The sequence below is a fragment of the Neoarius graeffei genome, chromosome 3 (genome assembly GCF_027579695.1).
Source record: "Neoarius graeffei isolate fNeoGra1 chromosome 3, fNeoGra1.pri, whole genome shotgun sequence".
NCBI classification, from domain to species: domain Eukaryota; kingdom Metazoa; phylum Chordata; class Actinopteri; order Siluriformes; family Ariidae; genus Neoarius; species Neoarius graeffei.
The window spans coordinates 97,090,385-97,104,754 of record NC_083571.1 but is presented as its reverse complement, the minus strand read 5'-3'; the positions used below and the strand labels follow the sequence as shown (position 1 = coordinate 97,104,754).

The 14,370-nt window shown below is 43.7% G+C and overlaps 1 protein-coding gene across 11 annotated transcripts in view; it reads left to right on the top strand.

The window, feature by feature from the left end:
* Positions 1–14,370, top strand: part of LOC132883748 (nesprin-2) — a 379,369-nt gene that overhangs the window by 50,084 nt on the left and 314,915 nt on the right. For all 11 annotated transcript variants that reach the window (XM_060917719.1, XM_060917720.1, XM_060917721.1 and 8 more), the window contains exons 15-18: positions 1,995–2,091; positions 9,841–10,022; positions 11,654–11,815; positions 11,933–12,073. In XM_060917719.1, coding sequence (XP_060773702.1) covers positions 1,995–2,091; positions 9,841–10,022; positions 11,654–11,815; positions 11,933–12,073 — 582 coding nt within the window. The remainder of the gene's footprint in view (positions 1–1,994; positions 2,092–9,840; positions 10,023–11,653; positions 11,816–11,932; positions 12,074–14,370) is intronic.

The following is a 14,370-nucleotide window of genomic DNA, read 5'->3' as shown; positions in this document are numbered from 1 at the left end:
CAAGTCGATCCAGGGATGACCCGGAATTTTGCAGATATAAACAAAATTCATGTCCGGGCCCCAGGGAGGTCCCTGGGGGGCACAAGATCCACCCACCCCCTCCCTCAATGCCTTTCATGTTACATTTATCAACACAAACTCTCGACAGATCTTCACTAAACTTGGCGCATAGGTACAGGAGATAGCCACAATTTGGCAGAACTCAGAAACTCCACATTTGGGTTCCAGGTGGGCCCCTGGGTGGTGGATGTTTGAATTTTTGTTTGTCTTGGGTTAACATCACCATTTCTTGACGGATCTCCACCAAATTTGACATGGAAGTCTGGGGGCAACCCAGAATTTTGCAAAACCCTGACAACACCGGGTAACCTGCTAGTACTATAATGAACAGACTAAATAATATAAACATTATATTGTATTTTAGTATAAATGCACAGGTGATTTATAGAAAACCTTGCATGCTGATTGGTCAAGAGATTCTGATTATTTCTCAATAATCACCTTGAGCGACTTGGCAAAATGGCAGTCAATCGCTTCGTCACCGTAATTGAAGAAGAATTACAAATTATGAAAGAAAATGCTGTTCCTAAAAACACTAAAGATGCTACGAAGTTTGATCTAAAACTATTCATAGGTAAGGTAGAGTTGTGATTTATTTCATCGGTTTTAAAACAAAGTATTTTATGTGACTCGGCATAGATAAGTAACACAAGTCTGCATGCATTACATTTGCATGCTGCTTTTGAAGTTTGAAATACAGTATATATATATATATATTTTTTTTTAAAGAGTCACTTGGCGTATTTATACTAAAACAATTATCCACCTCAGGTTCAACGGGCTTCTCCTTGAGTTGCCAAGAGAGCGAACAAAGAGGGCACTGGGGGACAGGGCATTTTGTGCTGCCACCCCAAAACTATGGTTTTTAATAAGTAGATATTGTTTTATAGTTGTTTTATAGTTAATCTTTGTGATGCACATGCGATCATGTATTCATGCAGCCTGTGCACTTTAAATGTAAATTCCTCTTCTTTTTCTTCTTCTTATTATAATAACCTCGACTTCACCTTCGTTATTATTCACTGATATTCACTTCGCCTTTGGCAAATATCCATCCATCCATCCATCCATTATCCGTAGCCGCTTATCCTGTGCAGGGTCGCGGGCAAGCTGGAGCCTATCCCAGCCGACTATCGGCGAGAGGCGGGGTACACCCTGGACAAGTTGCCAGGTCATCACAGGGCTGACACATAGAGACAAACAACCATTCACACTCACATTCACACCTACAGTCAATTTAGAGCCACCAATTAACCTAACCTGCATATCTTTGGACTGTGGGGGGAAACCAGAGCACCCGGATGAAACCCACACAGACATGGGGAGAACATGCAAACTCCGCACAGAAAGGCCCCCATCGGCTGCTAGGCTTGAACCCAGAACCTTCTTGCTGTGAGTCGACAGTGCTAACCACTATACTACCATGCCGCCCCCTTTGGCGAATAATTGTTAAATATTATATTATATTAACTAAAATTGAGCTGGGCGGCACGGTGGTGTAGTGGTTAGCGCTGTCGCCTCACAGCAAGAAGGTCTGGGTTCGAGCCCTGTGGCCGACGAGGGCCTTTCTGTGCGGAGTTTGCATGTTCTCCCCGTGTCCGCATGGGTTTCCTCCGGGTGCTCCAGTTTCCCCCACAGTCCAAAGACATGCAGGTTAGGTTAACTGGTGACTCTAAATTGAGCGTAGGTGTGAATGTGAGTGTGAATGGGTGTCTGTGTCTATGTATCAGCCCTGTGATGACCTGGCGACTTGTCCAGGGTGTACCCCGCCTTTCGCCCGTAGTCAGCTGGGATAGGCTCCAGCTTGCCTGCGACCCTGCAGAACAGGATAAAGCGGCTAGAGATAATGAGATGAGGAGATGAAAATTGAGCTGAATCCTGTCATTTGAGGTGTGTTAATGACTGAAAGTGTTTATGTCTGCATACTGCATTAGGATACCATAGAGAAGCAAGGCCTGGTGTCCATATTAAAGGCAGCGCTCCACAAGCTGAAAGAGACTGCCAGCATATACACTGGCAAGGCAGCCCTGTGTAAGTGAATCCACTGCAGATAAACTACAATTAAGTCATCTGGCAACAATCAGCATAAACATGTTTCTGGACATCTAGTGCAAAGGAAATACTCAACCTAAACTGTATGTACTGTATTTGTAGCTTCTGGCTAATTACCAAAGAAAATTTCAGTATGTATCGCTGTACTGAGAAAACACCAGAAAACATATTTACTTGAAACACTTTCAAAGGAAGCTCAGCATACGACTTAGTCCCAACCCCTGCAAATTTGAGCACATGGTATGAAGATCAGTCAGACTATTGCATTGCTTGTGGGAACAAGGGAACTCTGCAGAACATCTGCACTCTCAAGTGGCATGTACACACGGAGGCACAACAAAGTACTCCGAGTAGTTGCTGAGGCTGTCGAGCAGCGAGTCGAACACTTCAATGAAGAACAAGTACCAGTCAGTACCAAGCATTTCATCTTATTTGTAAAGGAGGGCTTTGAATCAAGATCACAGAGTTCTTTTGCTAGACCAAACATCCTTTCTCAGTGGTCTCAAAGTTTAGGGGAATAAAAAGGTACGAGGCAGAGAATAGGAGGGTACAAGTAAAAAGGCTGAAGCCCTTCACCGTGAACCATAGGCGAGAAAAATGGAAAACTGGGTTTATCTTAGACACAATTTCAAGGCATTTGGGGAGGAATTTCCAATTTATTGTAAACAGCGAAATAGAGTCTGAAGTGATGGTAATCAATACTACAACCCCGATTCCAAAAAAGTTGGGACAAAGTACAAATTGTAAATAAAAACGGAATGCAATGATGTGGAAGTTTCAAAATTCCATATTTTATTCAGAATAGAACATAGATGACATATCAAATGTTTAAACTGAGAAAATGTATCATTTAAAGAGAAAAATTAGGTGATTTTAAATTTCATGACAACAACACATCTCAAAAAAGTTGGGACAAGGCCATGTTTACCACTGTGAGACATCCCCTTTTCTCTTTACAACAGTCTGTAAACGTCTGGGGCCTGAGGAGACAAGTTGCTCAAGTTTAGGGATAGGAATGTTAACCCATTCTTGTCTAATGTAGGATTCTAGTTGCTCAACTGTCTTGGGTCTTTTTTGTCGTATCTTCCGTTTTATGATGCGCCAAATGTTTTCTATGGGTGAAAGATCTGGACTGCAGACTGGCCAGTTCAGTACCCGGACCCTTCTTCTACGCAGCCATGATGCTGTAATTGATGCAGTATGTGGTTTGGCATTGTCATGTTGGAAAATGCAAGGTCTTCCCTGAAAGAGACGTCGTCTGGATGGGAGCATATGTTGCTCTAGAACCCAGATATACCTTTCAGCATTGACGGTGTCTTTCCAGATGTGTAAGCTGCCCATGACACACGCACTAATGCAACCCCATACCATCAGAGATGCAGGCTTCTGAACTGAGCGCTGATAACAACTTGGGTCATCCTTCTCCTCTTTAGTCCGAATGACACGGCGTCCCTGATTTCCATAAAGAACTTCACATTTTGATTCGTCTGACCACAGAACAGTTTTCCACTTTGCCACAGTCCATTTTAAATGAGCCTTGGCCCAGAGAAGACGTCTGCGCTTCTGGATCATGTTTAGATACGGCTTCTTCTTTGAACTATAGAGTTTTAGCTGGCAACGGCAGATGGCACGGTGAATTGTGTTCACAGATAATGCTCTCTGGAAATATTCCTGAGCCCATTTTGTGATTTCCAATACAGAAGCATGCCTGTATGTGATGCAGTGCCGTCTAAGGGCCCGAAGATCACGGGCACCCAGTATGATTTTCCGGCCTTGACCCTTACGCACAGAGATTCTTCCAGATTCTCTGAATCTTTTGATGATATTATGCACTGTAGATGATGATATGTTCAAACTCTTTGCAATTTTACACTGTCGAACTCCTTTCTGATATTGCGCCACTATTTGTCGGCGCAGAATTAGGGGGATTGGTGATCCTCTTCCCATCTTTGCTTCTGAGAGCCGCTGCCACTCCAAGATGCTCTTTTTATACCCAGTCATGTTAATGACCTATTGCCAACTGACCTAATGAGTTGCAATTTGATCCTCCAGCTGTTCCTTTTTTGTACCTTTAACTTTTCCAGCCTCTTATTGCCCCTGTCCCAACTTTTTTGAGATGTGTTGCTGTCATGAAATTTCAAATGAGCCAATATTTGGCATGAAATTTCAAAATGTCTCACTTTCAACATTTGATATCAAATCAAATCAAGTTTATTTGTATAGCGCTTTTAACAATAAACATTGTCGCAAAGCAGCTTTACAGAATTTGAACGACTTAAAACATGAGCTAATTTTATCCCTAATCTATCCCAATGAGCAAGCCTGTGGCGACGGTGGCAAGGAAAAACTCCCTCAGACGACATGAGGAAGAAACCTCGAGAGGAACCAGACTCAAAAGGGAACCCATCCTCATTTGGGCAACAACAGACAGCCTGACTATAATATTAACAGTTTTAACAGGTATAACCCTCAACTGTCCTCATGCGGCCGTCCTTCACAGGAGTGGGGCGATAAAACTCTGACCAGACACAGGGCACCAGGATGGATCAAGCAGGTCCGAGGGGCAGAAGAGGCCAGCATCTCAATCCCAGGATCAACATGTAACTCAGAGGGACAGATGGGTGGGGGGGGGGGGGAGAAAGAAAACACGTTGTTAGGTATGCCCTAAAAATGACAAGTATTAAATCTGTGTGGTAGGCTCGCAGAGACGCGAGTCTTTACATCAGGCATAACACACAACAATAGCATGTTAATATGGTAAAAAATATATCATGACCTGCTCTGGCTGGATGCTTGATTGGGTGATGGGAGCACACTCCTCAGCAATGATGAGATGCAGATGGGACCCTTAGGCCTGGCCAAGACAATTCAGTCTTGTTCTACTATGACAGATATGTTGTCTCTGTTCTACTGTGAATACAATATCAGTTTTTGAGATTTGTAAATTATTGCATTCCGTTTTTATTTACAATTTGTACTTTGTCCCAACTTTTTTAGAATCGGGGTTGTAAAAATTTTAATCAAACTGCTATATAGTAATGAATTAAAAAGAAATTTGACAATACAAAACTTTATATATTTTAGATGTTTACAAAATCAAGTAACAGTTAGGCTGCTAGCAACCAATACATATATACACACATACAGTGCCTTGCAAAAGTATTCATCCCCCTTGGTGTTTGTCCTGTTTTGTCACATTACAAGCTGGAAGTAAAATGGATTTTTGGAAGGTTAGCACCATTTGATTTACACAACATGCCTACCACTTTAAAGCTGCACGTTTGTTTTTTTTTATTGTGAAACAAACAATAATTAAGATGAAAAAACCCAGAAATCTGGAGTGTGCATAGGTATCCCCCCCAAAGTCAATACTTTATAGAGCCACCTTTTGCTACAGTTACAGCTGCAAGTCTCTTGGGGTATGTCTCTATTAGCTTAGCACATCTAGCCACTGGGATTTTTGCCCATTCCTCAAGGTAAAACTGCTCCAACTCCTTCAAGTTAGATGGGTTGCGTTGGTGTACAGCAATCTTCAAGTTATGCCACAGATTCTCAATTGGACTGAGGTCTGGGCTTTGACTAGACCATTCCAAGATATTTAAATATTTCCCTTTAAACCACTCCAGTGTAGCTTTAGCAGTATATTTAGGGTCATTGTCCTGCTGGACCGTGAACCTTCGTCCCATTTTCAAACCTCTGGCCAACTCAAACAGGTTTTCCTCCAGAATTGCCCTGTATTTAAAGCTATCCATCTTTCCTTCAATCCTGACCAGCTTTCCTGTCCCTGCAGATGAAACACATCCCCACAGCATGATGCTGCCACCACCATGCTTCACTGTAGGAATGGTGTTCTCAGGGTGTTGGGTTTGCGCCACACATGGCATTTCTAATGATGGCCAAAAAGATCAATTTTTGTCTCATTTGACCAGAGAATCTTCTTCCATGTGTTTGGGGAGTCTGCCACATGCTGTTGGGCAAACTACAAATGTGTTTTTTTAAGAAGTGCCTTTTATTCTGGCCACTCTTCCATAAAGCCCCACTCTGTGGAGTGTATGGCTTAAAGTGGTCCTATGGACAGATACTCCCATCTCCGCTGTGGATCTTTGCAGCTCCTTCAGTGTTATCTTTGGTGTCTTTGTTGCATCTCTGATTAATGCCCTCCTTGCCCGGTCTGTGAGTTTTGATGGGCGGCCTTCTCTTGTCAGGTTTGTAGTGGTGCCATATTCTTTCCATTTTGCTATAATGGATTTAATGGTGCTCCCTGGGATATTCAAAGTTTGTGATTTTTATTTTTTTATTTTTTTTTTTATAACCCAACCCTGATCTATACTTCTCCACAACTTTGTCTCTGACCTGTTTGGAGGCTCCTTGGTTCTCATGTTGCTTGCTTAGTAGTGTTGCAGAGTCAGGGTCCTTCCAGAACAGGTTGATTTTATACAGACATCATGTGACAGATCATGTGACACTTTGATTGCACACAAGTGGATCTTAATCAACTAATTATGTGACTTATGAAGTGAATTGGTTGGACCAGCTCTTATTTAGTGGTTTCATACGAAAGGGGGTGAATACCTACGCACACTCCAGATTTCTGTTTTTTCATCTTAATTATTGTTTGTGTCACAATAAAAAAACAAACAAACAATGTGCACCTTTAAAGTTGTAGGCATGTTGTGTAAATCAAATGGTGCTAACCCTCCAAAAATCCATTTTATTTCCAGCTTGTAATGCGACAACACAGGACAAACACCAAGGGGGATGAATACTTTTGCAAGGCACTGTATAAAATATATAAAGCATGTGATATCCCCTTTATATTAAGGAGGTTCAGAGTTCAAAAGATTTTTCAGATATTTTGAAAAACTATATGAATGAATTTATCACAATATTTTCATTTAGCATTACACTATATAAGTTATAATAAGTGAATCTGTATTCATCTGACAACAAGTGACAGTTCTTGCAACAGCAACTGTACAAAAACAAATGCGTATAAACTCGTATACATTTATAATTTTAACGATTACCGTTAGCATTAACTGCATGACAGATGTTAATTCTTGATATGCGACTCCCTGACAAGGATACATTGCATTCCGTCGCAAGTCAAAATGTAAACAATGTCACTGCACCGAGTGGGCGGGTTTGGCCCAAAACAGGCCGTATACAATAATGGGATAGCGATCGATATTTATAATTTTATATTTAGCCGACCAGCATTTATACACGGACCCATACACAGACGTATTTCACTCGTTAATCATAGTGATGGCTAAAATTACAGACTTACCCGTGGTTCAAGGCCTTTTTGAAAACCAGGCATCTAACGTGCTGCTCCACTTCTTAGTCGCCATTTCTAGCCATGTGGTAGCGCGGCTCAATCATGGTACACTAAATATTGTCAACACCTTGTCAGCCAATCAGATTGCATCTTAGTTACAGCACATGGCAGCATAATGGCTGCCTTTATTTCCTACAGATGTGTTAGTATTTGGCCATTATTTAGTTGAATAAAACTTAGTTTCATATCGCACGCTGTTCAGTTTTGTACAGATATGTAAACAAAAATATTTTTTGTTACTCAGTGAAAAACAGACAGCGGCAAATCCTACTACAGATGGCGATTTGCCACCGTCGATCGGTTACTTTTGAGACCTCTGCTTTCTTCAGCGAATGACTGGCAAGTGAAGACCGACCTTGATGGTGAAGGCAGCTTTCCAGAAGACCTACCAATCACCTTGCTACGGCCCGACGTTGTCGTTTGGTCTGCAAGAGGTTATCATCGGCGAATTGACAGTCCCTTGGGAAGACGATATAGACGATGCTCACGAGAGAAAACTAACAAAATATGCAGAGCGTAGAGACCGAGGCTAGAAAGCTTTGTGCTACCCCTTTGAAGTTGGCTACCATGGCTTCGTCGCATTCTCTTTCCAGAAGTGGCTGTGAGACCTAGGATTCAGCAGGAAGAAGATTAAGTCAGTCAGCAGGGCAGCGTCGGAAGCAGCAGAGTCAGGATCATCATGGCTGTGGTCCAAGTATATCCAGAGGAGCATATAGTCTGAACTAATCCTTAGTTTCCTCAGTGGGAATTCCCTGGGTTTCCCTGAGAAGCAGGCTATTTTTGTGGTTTGAAGGAGGAGCAGCATCAGATTTCATAGAGGCAAATAATCTTTTAGCTCATCAGTGGGAAGTAGTGCCCTTCTTTATGCACGACTGGCCCCCCACCTTGACGGACTCTTGATTGTAAGAGGGCCGAAACTCTCCAAGACAAGTGGCAGATCAATTGATGATCCCGCTGGTGATCGCACAGGGCAATTTCATCATAGCGTCTGTGTATACTCAACTTGAAACACTTTCAAACGAAGCTGAGCCCATGTTTACATTAGACCGTATCAGCGGATCATCAGATTAACGTTTTTAAAACGATTAGTGTGCACACAGCAACACCAATACACGATTTGCGTGCACACAGCAACACCAATACACGGATACGCTCGGCTCCGCAGGCATCCTGCGCTCCAAATCACTCCGCCCTGAACAGCGAGTGCCCTCTGGAGGGTGCGCACTCCAGCCTTGCGCAGCTCACAGAGCGCGCGAGTGAAGTGCACAAGCAGTGATTCGGGACTGAGCCGCTGTGCGTGTGATCCCAGCGCATATCCCTTACCACTTGCAAGTGGAAGGATGGCAAGCCTAAAGACAATCATAACTACACAATGGGCAGTATTTGCATCAGTATTTGCAGTATTTTCATACTTTTATACTCTTTAATGAAAGGTGATACAAGGCGGAAGTCCGCGCCGTTTTTCAGCAGTCGCGTCACATGACCAACGCCAGCGAATCAAGAAGGTGGACGTCACAGTGACGTTGTCCAATGACGACGCCAGCTAGAGCTCAGCACAGCGTATCCGCGTATCTCAATGTTTACACAGCACCGGAGCTGACACGATCTGTATTGAATACGTGGACGCTGGCGGATTCCCATTTCCCGGCGTTTCCAGGCGGTTTAATGTAAACGGACAGTGCATCCGCGAAGAAAACGAGACAGATACGGTCTAATGTAAACTTGGCCTGATGAGACAAACCTGTTGTTGTTAGTAGTAGTAATAGTAGTTGTAAAGAACGAGACAGACATTAGGTAATTTCTTACCAAGCCTGCTCTTTTTGAACCTCTTGGACACTGAAGCAATATTAATGTTTGTGGTATGCATGAGATTGAAGCATGTTCTCTTTGAGCTATAGTGACTGTGTTGGTAAAGCATATCTTGCAATTCTGAAAAAAAAAATTGGAACAAAACTAGAGGGTTGTGACTGAAGCATTTATTCAATCAAGAGCATAACTTAGTCAAGAAGCTAAAAACAAGAACATTTATTTTGCTATTACATTATAGACTGCCCCAGTAATTGCCCTTAGACCTCCCTTATGAGCTTAGAGTCAATGTTGTACTGTTCTTTTCTCAGTACACGGAATTGTGTCAAAATGATTGCGAATGGTACTTACTCACAATTTACTGTATGGTAGATTGAGATTAGATTGAAAACCTCCAGACTATTCCTTCAACCAAGACAATTAACCAAAACATCCCACTGGTTTTCAGCGATCCACTGAATTGTAGGGAAAAGCTATTCGTTTTATTTTCGGATAACATTCACGTAGGTTAAATACATTTGTAATTATTCGACAAAATGTCTTCTCTGTAACATTCACAAATGTTTGTCTCCTCCTTGCAGCAGAGGACTCTGGGACAGTGAACCGACAGGTGAAGGAGGCCGAGAGCGAAGCAGCAGTGAGCGCAGAAGAAGCACACACTTTAAGGGGCACCGTGGACCGTGTGCTGGTGGCGTGGGAGTCATACAAACACTGCTTACACTCACTACAGGTCTTCTTGGGACAGTCACAGGCAGGGAACAAGGTGCATCAACCAGTGCATAAGTGCATAGACCTATGTATTTCTAAGGCTCCAAGTCTAATCACCCAAGAGTTCTGAAAGGCTTCCGGTTTAGTACATGTCCACGCTGCATTTAGTAGATGCTGTTATCCAGAGCAACAGATGTGCTTTGTCGTCTCTATCAAAAACATTCTCATGCTAGTTCACTCAGTCACAAACGAATTAACGTCAGTCTAAAAACCTTTTTGAGGAGGTTAATACAGTATGAAAAAAAACCACACACACACAAGGCAAGGATTTTACATTAAAGCTAGACTGCCTTTCAGATTTTTCAAGTGTAGGTCATAAAAAGAATTTTCCCCGACACCCAATTATTGTTGTTTAGTGGACCGAAAGCTACTGAATTCGAATCACAGACTTCCAGTTTTATTCGTTTTAATTTTTAACAGAACAATTAATAAATTTAGGGCCACGTGGCCCTAAATTCTCCGCTATTTCTTCCTGCTTCACCGTGACCCAATTCAAGATGCTACGTCATGCATCACATGGTGGGCTTTCCCCGTTCACGCAAGGCATTGTGGGATACAAATTCGAAACAGGAGAGAAAAATGGAGGACGTGAGTGTGCGAATGAAACGTGAAAGAGCGACTGCAGTAATGGGAAGCGAGAAGAAAAGACGTTATGTTGCGAAGGAAAGGAAACGCAGGACCAAACTAATAAATATCGGCGGTCAGCGAGCACCTCGGTGTGATCAGCTGTTCGTTTAGCGACAGAATGATGGAACCGTCAGTGCACGGTCAAGGTAAACCTGTAGATAACAGTAAGGCAGCTGGGCCATAGAAGGTTCACGCTGCATGCTGCACGCTACACGCTACACGTTCACGTGAAGAACCGGACCCTGGGCCATTAAACTTCAACTTTTCTCGGTAGTCGTCCATTTTATCTCCCTAGACCCGTTCTGATTGGCTGGCGCGGCGGTGACCTTGGGGTCGTGCATGCATTGACTGGAATTTCCATCTTCACGCCTAGAAAAAAGTGTGCATGTTCATTTCTCGCTTCACGCGTGAAGTGTGCAGCGTGCAACATGAACGCCGTTCTATGGCCCAGAGCAAGTCATGCTACGTTTGTCCACTTTTCTTTACACGCGTGTAGCATGCAGCGTGCAGCGTGAACCTTCTATGGCCCAGCTGCCTAATGCAACACTGTGGAAGCCAGCTGCTGTAAAACCCAAAAGAAGAAGAAGGTAAACTTGCGCATGCGCACATGGACCTCCTCTGTTTGCTTGACTGCGCAAAGCGAGCGATTTCATGCACATTATTTGCTTTGATCCCCTCAAATCAAATAACTTCCCAACCACAGAATGGCCTGTTTTTCTGTAATATCTCACAAAAATAAACGTATATAACAGTGACCAAATTTCAGAGGGAACTAAATTTCGCCGGTTTTATGAAATCGAAAGGCCGTCTAGCTTTAAGGAATATGAGCATATCTGGCCAGAAAGTTTAGAAAACTTGTGTTACATTATTCTTATCTTAAGTGACTGAAAGTGTACAATACAGTGACAACTCATAGGAATAGAGGTGAAAAATGATTTGGATTTGGATTCCTATTTAACATGAAAACTAATTCGGTTATGCTTGTATGTCATGTCCCAGGCCCCTGATAGCCTGTCCGAATGGAGCTCTCTCCAGGCCCAGCTGAATGAAGCAGGAAACTTTTTGACTGAGGTGACAGACAGCTCCACCAGCTCTTCTGTAGCAAATGAGCTTGGTAAACTCAACAGAAGATGGGCAAGCTTCATCAAAAAGACCAAGTTTGTGAGTACACAGGAAGTGATCTGAACGTTTCCCGTTGTAGATTATGTTTATCATAATAGTTGGACGTGGTATGTTTAGTGTGATCTAAAGCCTTTATTCTTGATTTATTGTCTGCAGGCGGTGCCATCGCAGCAGCTTAGCAGCACAGCCCCGTGCGCTCAGGATGCGCAACGCTTATTGCAGGAAGCAGGCTGGACACTGAGAGAGGCCATGGAGGTGTCTTCTGAAGCACTGCACACATACAGGAAGAGACTACAGGTACATCAGGCCTTCATTCTTCATCACACATACACCAATCAGCCATAACATTATGACCACTGACAGGTGAAGTGAATTGCATTGATGATCTCATTACAATGGCACCTGTCAAGGGGTGGGATATATTAGGCTACGTTTACATTAGACCGTATCTGTCTCGTTTTCTTCGCGGATGCACTGTCCGTTTACATTAAAACGCCGGGAAACGGGAATCCGCCAGCGCCCACGTATTCAATCCAGATCGTGTCAGCTCCGGTGCTGTGTAAACATTGAGATACGCGGATACGCTGTGCTGAGCTCTAGCTGGCGTCTCATTGGACAACGTCACTGTGACATCCACCTTCTTGATTCGCTGGCGTTGGTCATGTAACACGACTGCTGAAAAACGACGCGGACTTCCGCCTTGTATCACCTTTCATTAAAGAGTATAAAAGTATGAAAATACTGCAAATACTGATGCAAATACTGCCCATTGTGTAGTTATGATTGTCTTTAGGCTTGCCATCCTTCCACTTGCAAGTGGTAAGTGATATGCGCTGGGATCACACACACAGCGGCTCAGTCCCGAATCACAGCTTGTTCATTTCACTCGCGTGCTCTGTGAGCTGCGCAGGGCCGGAGTGCGCACCCTCCAGAGGGCACTCGCTGTTCAGGGCGGAGTGATTTGGAGCGCAGGATGCCTGCGGAGCCGAGCGTATCCGTGTATTGGTGTTGCTGTGTGCACGCAAATCGTGTATTGGTGTTGCTGTGTGCACACTAATCGTTTTAAAAACGTTAATCTGATGATCCGCTGATACGGTCTAATGTAAACATGGGCTTAGACTGCAAGAGAACAGTCAGTTCTTGAAGTTCATGTGTTATGGGCAAGCGTAAGGATCTGAGTGACTTTGATGAGGGCCAAATAGTGATTGCTAGATGACCGGGTCTGAGCGTTGTAGTGGGTGGCTACAAAATGGCACATCTTATGGAGTGTTCCCAGTATGCAGTGGTTAGTACCTACCAAAAGTGGTCCAAGGAAGGACATCCGGTGAACTGGTGACGGGGTCATGGGTGTCGAAGGCTCATTGATTTGCATGAGGCATGAAGGCTAGCCCATATGGGCCAATCCCACAAAAGAGCCACTGTAGCACAAACTGCTGAAAAAATTAATGCTGACACTTTTCTGTTTTAGCCAGCATTAACTTTTTTCACCAACCCTCAACACCCCTGACAGAGCGCCGACTATTACTTATTTGTCAGGGCAACTGACAGAAGCTCAGGAACAACATCATGTAGATTTTTTTTTTTTTTTGTCCTTTGACTCAATAATAATGTTTTTGTTTCAGTTTTAATAAAGAATTGTGAAAGTTTTTCACACCATAACTGCAGGACACAGTAGATAAATTGGAAGGTCGTATTATTTTCAGATACTTCGTCATAATCACAGGAAATATCTTGGTTATTGTAACTTAGTGAATTGTTTTATGTTTTCTTCAAATTTATGGAAGTAGATGTCCATACCATCCATCCATCTGTTATCTGTAGCCGCTTATCCTGTACAGGGTCGCAGGTAAGCTGGAGCCTATCCCAGCTGACGATGGGCGAGAGGCGGGGTACACCCTGGACAAGTCCCCAGATCATCGCAGGGCTGACACATAGGTGGGGTTTACATTAAACCGTATCAGCGGATCATCAGATTAACGTTTTAAAACGATTAGTGTGCACACAGCAACGCCAATACACAATTTGCGTGCACACAGCAACGCCAATACACGGATACGCTCGGCTCCGCAGGCATCCTGCGCTCCAAATCACTCCGCCCTGAACAGCGAGTGCCCTCTGGAGGGTGCGCACTCCGGCCCTGCGCAGCTCACAGAGCGCGCGAGTGAAATGCACGAGCAGTAATTTGGGACTGAGCCGCTGTGTGTGTGCTCTCAGTGCATGTCGGGCATGCGCGTCACTTACCACTTGCAAGTGGAAGGATGGCAAGCCTAAAGACAATCATAACTACACAATGGGCAGTATTTGCATCAGTATTTGCAGTATTTTCATACTTTTATACTCTTTAATGAAAGGTGATACAAGGTGGAAGTCCGCGCCGTTTTTCAGCAGTCGCGTCACATGACCAACGCCAGCGAATCAGGAAGGTGGATGTCACAGTGACGTTGTCCAATGACGACGCCAGCTAGAGCTCAGCACAGCGTATCCGCGTATTCTCAATGTTTACACAGCACCAGACCAGACACGATCTGGATTGAATACGTGGACCCTGGCGGATTCCCGTTTCCAGGCGTTTTAATGTAAACGGACAGTGCATC